The sequence below is a fragment of the Otolemur garnettii genome, unplaced genomic scaffold (genome assembly GCF_000181295.1).
Source record: "Otolemur garnettii isolate 467f Iridium unplaced genomic scaffold, OtoGar3 scaffold00018, whole genome shotgun sequence".
In the NCBI taxonomy this organism is placed as follows: domain Eukaryota; kingdom Metazoa; phylum Chordata; class Mammalia; order Primates; family Galagidae; genus Otolemur; species Otolemur garnettii.
Genome location: NW_003852413.1, coordinates 263,777 through 267,938, shown reverse-complemented (window position 1 = coordinate 267,938; position 4,162 = coordinate 263,777). Strand labels below are relative to the sequence as shown.

General features: G+C 44.7%; 1 protein-coding gene across 2 annotated transcripts in view; it reads left to right on the top strand.

Moving 5' to 3' along the window:
- Window positions 1–4,162, top strand: part of TBCD (tubulin folding cofactor D) — a 157,217-nt gene that overhangs the window by 131,642 nt on the left and 21,413 nt on the right. For both annotated transcript variants that reach the window (XM_012803216.2, XM_023511052.1), the window contains 2 exons: window positions 2,219–2,281; window positions 3,698–3,774. In XM_012803216.2, coding sequence (XP_012658670.1) covers window positions 2,219–2,281; window positions 3,698–3,774 — 140 coding nt within the window. The remainder of the gene's footprint in view (window positions 1–2,218; window positions 2,282–3,697; window positions 3,775–4,162) is intronic.

Sequence of the window (4,162 nt, the reverse complement as noted above, 5' to 3'; positions counted from 1 at the left end):
GTATGAAAGTTCCCCCTTCTCTGTATACTTGCCAACATCTTGAATTTTTACTGTTTTTAATTTTAGCCATTCTGATAATCACAGAGTGACTGCTCATTGTGGATTTAATTTGCATTTCCCTATTGGCTAGTGATGTGGAAAATCTTTTCATGGTGCTGGCTTTTTTATTTTTAATTTTTTTCATTTAAGGTTCATATATAAGATAAGTCTCCCAGAAAATTATTTTAAAAACAAAATTTTTATTTTCCAGGTCTTAAAACACACCATAAAACTGTTCTACTCAGAATAGCATAAAGAGCCCAGAAGTAGGTTCTGACATAAATGCATATGGGGTGTGATCTATGACAGAAAGGTGACTCAATATGGAGAAAGCACAATTGTATCTAAGACTAAATAAATGTTATTTACTCAAAACTTAAGTATAAAAAATATAACGATAAAGATGTTTAAAGAAATTTTAGGAGATGTAGGATAATGTTTGTCCCTTTAAAAATCTTAATTTGGAAATTTACAACTTTGCACAAAAGTACAGAGAAATGATGAACAAGCCCCTAGATGTGTCCCCCAGCCCCACGAGCCCCAGGCGCGCGCCTGCGTCCTACCTGCTCTCCTACCATCTGCCCCTGGATATGTGCCCTCATCCCATCTGCCCCTGGGTGGGCGTCCTTGTCCTTCACCCAGAACTCCAGGCATCAGGATCTGCTCTGTTTCGAACTGGCTTTCTGGGTTGCTTGTTTCTTTCTTTTTCTTTTGTTTTTACTCTTTGTTATAACCACTAACAGAATTAACAGTAGTTTCATAAACTAGAAACAAACAAGAGACGGTAGCTAGGCTTGTCTGTATGTGGAAGAGTATGCCATGTATAAGATGGTGGACAAAATACAGATGCAGAGAAATCTCCTGTCCTGTTGTGAGATAAGAAGTTGTGTGGGCTTGGCGACTGTGGCTCAAGTGGCTAAGGCACCAGCCACATACACCTAAGGTGGCAGGTTCAAATCCAGCCCGGGCCCGCCAAAACAACAATGATGACTGCAACGAAAAAATAGCTGGGCGTTGTGGCGGGCGCCTGTGGTCCCAGCTACTTGGAAGGCTGAGGCAGGAGACTCGCTTGAGCCCAGGAATTGGAGGTTGCTGTGAGCTGTGATGCCACAGCACTCTATCCAGGAGGATAGCTTGAGGCTCTGTCTCAAAAAAAAAATTAAATAAATAAAAAGAAAAAAAAAAAAAGTTGTGTGTAGGATACAAAGCCTTTGTAAAATTGTTCCTTGCCCCCCTCCTCCCAAAAAGGGTAACAATCCAGTAGGAAAATGGGCAAACAGCATATGTGGGTGTTTACCTGAGAGCAAACCCACATGGCCTATGAGCAGGGAGCCCAAGCGAGCAAGGACATGATCAGTATGGTGGGGAGCAGAAACTTTCCATCTTCCCAGTTGGCTGGGCCACCGCTGGTGCTGACAGAGTGAGGTACGGCCCTCTCGTGGATGTGAGCTGCTCCGGTCCTTCTATACTGCCTGCCAGCAGCATCTACTGCAAGTAATAGTGCCTCTGTGGTGTTGGTCCTGCTGTGCTTCCCTGGGCATCTGTAGCCCGGAGTGTGTGCAGGCTGGGCAAGTGTCCTCGTAGCTAAGCCCTACTCGTGGTCACCTTGTTTGCAATGACAAGACATGGAAAGTTTAGCTCATTAGGAGAAGTATCCAGTTAATTGTTTTATATCTATGTTGTAAAACTCCACACATCTGTGCAGTGTTGAGATTTCTATAGTTGGTTACATTGGCAGCTAAGATAGGACAGCAGCTGGGGGAAGTGCCGAGTGGGGCAGAGTGCACTTCTGGTCATGGAGAGTGAGTGTTATGAGCCAGAAGAAGGCTGGCTGTCACTTTCAGTTGGAGCATATGAGGTGATGCTATCACTTGGGCCCCTGAGTGACAGGGACCTTCTTGCAAGAGCTCCCAGCAGGGCCAGTGGGGTCTCTGACATGCACTCAGGTCCTGGTGCGTCTCTGCGCCTGCCCAGCTCCGGGCTTCCTTCCAGGCCCTCAGCCGAGGAGAGTGCTGGGCTTGTGTGCATGCTGGATAGGAGGCTCAGGGCTATTTCCAGTTCCGGATCTTTGAGGTGGGGACGGTGCTGGCTGTGCACAACCCAGAATACCTGAGGTCACAGTACTGTGATGGACACTTTTGGGAAACTAATCTTGCATTTATCCTTTTTGTTTCCCTAGTGTGCATTTTAATAGAAAACTTGTCACTTTCCAAAATGCCCTTTAAAGGTGACACCATAATTGGTAAGTGCTTTTATTCTTCCTGACTCACATAATAGAGTTTTCTGCTAAAATAACTTTAATTAAAAAGTAAGTTGAGAGGCTGAGCATGCTTGCTCACACCTGTAATCCTAGCAATTTGGGAGGCTAAGGCAGGAGGATTTCTTGAACGCAGGAGTTGGAGACCAACCTGAGCAAGACTGAGATCCCGTCTCTACTAAAAGTAGAAAAACTAGCTGGGCATAGTGGTGGGTGCCTGTAGTCCCAGCTACTTGGGAGGCTGAGGCAGGAGGAGGGCTTGAGCCCAGGAGTCTGAGGTTGCTGTGAGCTGTGACAGAACAGCACTCTACACAGGATGACAGAGTGAAATTGTCTCAAAAAACAAAAAAACTGAGCCACGAGCCTGTTAGGACTGATGATAGGGTTGTAGCTAAGGGCTCATGCTGCCAGAATGCCTTGTCCTGAAGCTGTTGCCAGAAACTGTTAAGCCCAAGGAGCGACTGTCATCCTCCCTTGCACAGAGAAGCCCCTTTCCCACCCCTTTGTGGTACTCCCAACTACGAGTCAGTCCTGTGTCCTGAGTGATAAACACAGGCCTTGTGGACCAGGAGGTGTCAGTGTCAGTGGCAGCACCCGCCTCTCCCTGCTTGCCTGGAAGAGCTACAGTAAGGAGGAGGTCCTGCAGACTCAGAAGTTAGGACCCTTTTTTGTTTTCTTTAATAACACAGGCATTTATTACCTGGTGTTTAGTTTGAGTTGAATATTTAAGTTTATACTGGTAGGAAGCTAAGGGCAGGCAATTTGAGGGAAAGAGATAGGAAAAGACTACTTGGGGTGGGACACAATTATAAGAGGGACTTTATCTAACAAATGCAATTAGTGTAACCTAATTCTTTGTACCCTCAATGAATCTCAAACAATAAAAAAAAAAGACTACTTGAAGCTTGCAGGTATAATAAAAGGACAAAAATCTGCCCCAAAATATGATGTTTAAATCATTAGGTTTACAGCAGGGGTCCTCAAACTTTTTAAACAGGGGGCCAGCCATTGGAGGGCTGTACTGTGGGCCTGAGACAAGTTGGCTGCTAAGCAGGACAGGCAGCAGTGGCAAAAACACCTGGCAGGCCGGATAAATGTCCTAGGTGGGCTGCATGTGGCCTGTGGGCTGTAGTTTGAGGACGCCTGGTTTACAGACTAGAATTTCTTAGTCAGGGTTTTTTAACAATTCAATAAGAAAAACAAGACCTTTTCCCTTTAAATTGAGAGGGTCTTTAGAATTTTATATGAATTGGAAAATGCTTAACTTTTGGTTTTTTGCAGATTCTTCCCCCAAAGTTACCATCTACTTTGATTTTAAAAGTTAGCAGAAAATGTGTTTGTTGCTATTTTTAATTTCAACTAAATATTCTTAATTGGGTGAATTTTCTGTTTCTTTAACAGATGGTTGGCAGTGGCTGATAGACGACACTTTGAAAAGTCTCCATCTTATTTCAAGTCATTCTAGACAGCAGATCAAGGTGTGGTCACAGGACTGTCCCTGGTGCTGGGCTGTGGAGAGGTGACACTTTCTCATGTCATTTTCACCTGCCAATGTGTGCATTGGAGTTCCTCTTACAAATGTGGTTGATGAATGCTGTAGTTTCATTCAGAATTCTAGGTGATTCTGTCTGTGCAATTTATAGCCAGGAAACCTAGCAGAACCACTGGAAATCAGAATGTCTGATTTTTTTGTTACTGGTCTGGCTTTACTCACTTTGAAACATTTTCCCTATACACTGATAATAACTCTTTGCTCAGGGGAACTGTGCGCCCTGTTGAGTTGTGGGATTTGAGGTTTGGGACTTCACGTGTGCTCAGATGTGGGTGGGAAAGCTGCACCCAGACTCTCTGCCTAAGCCCCCGATG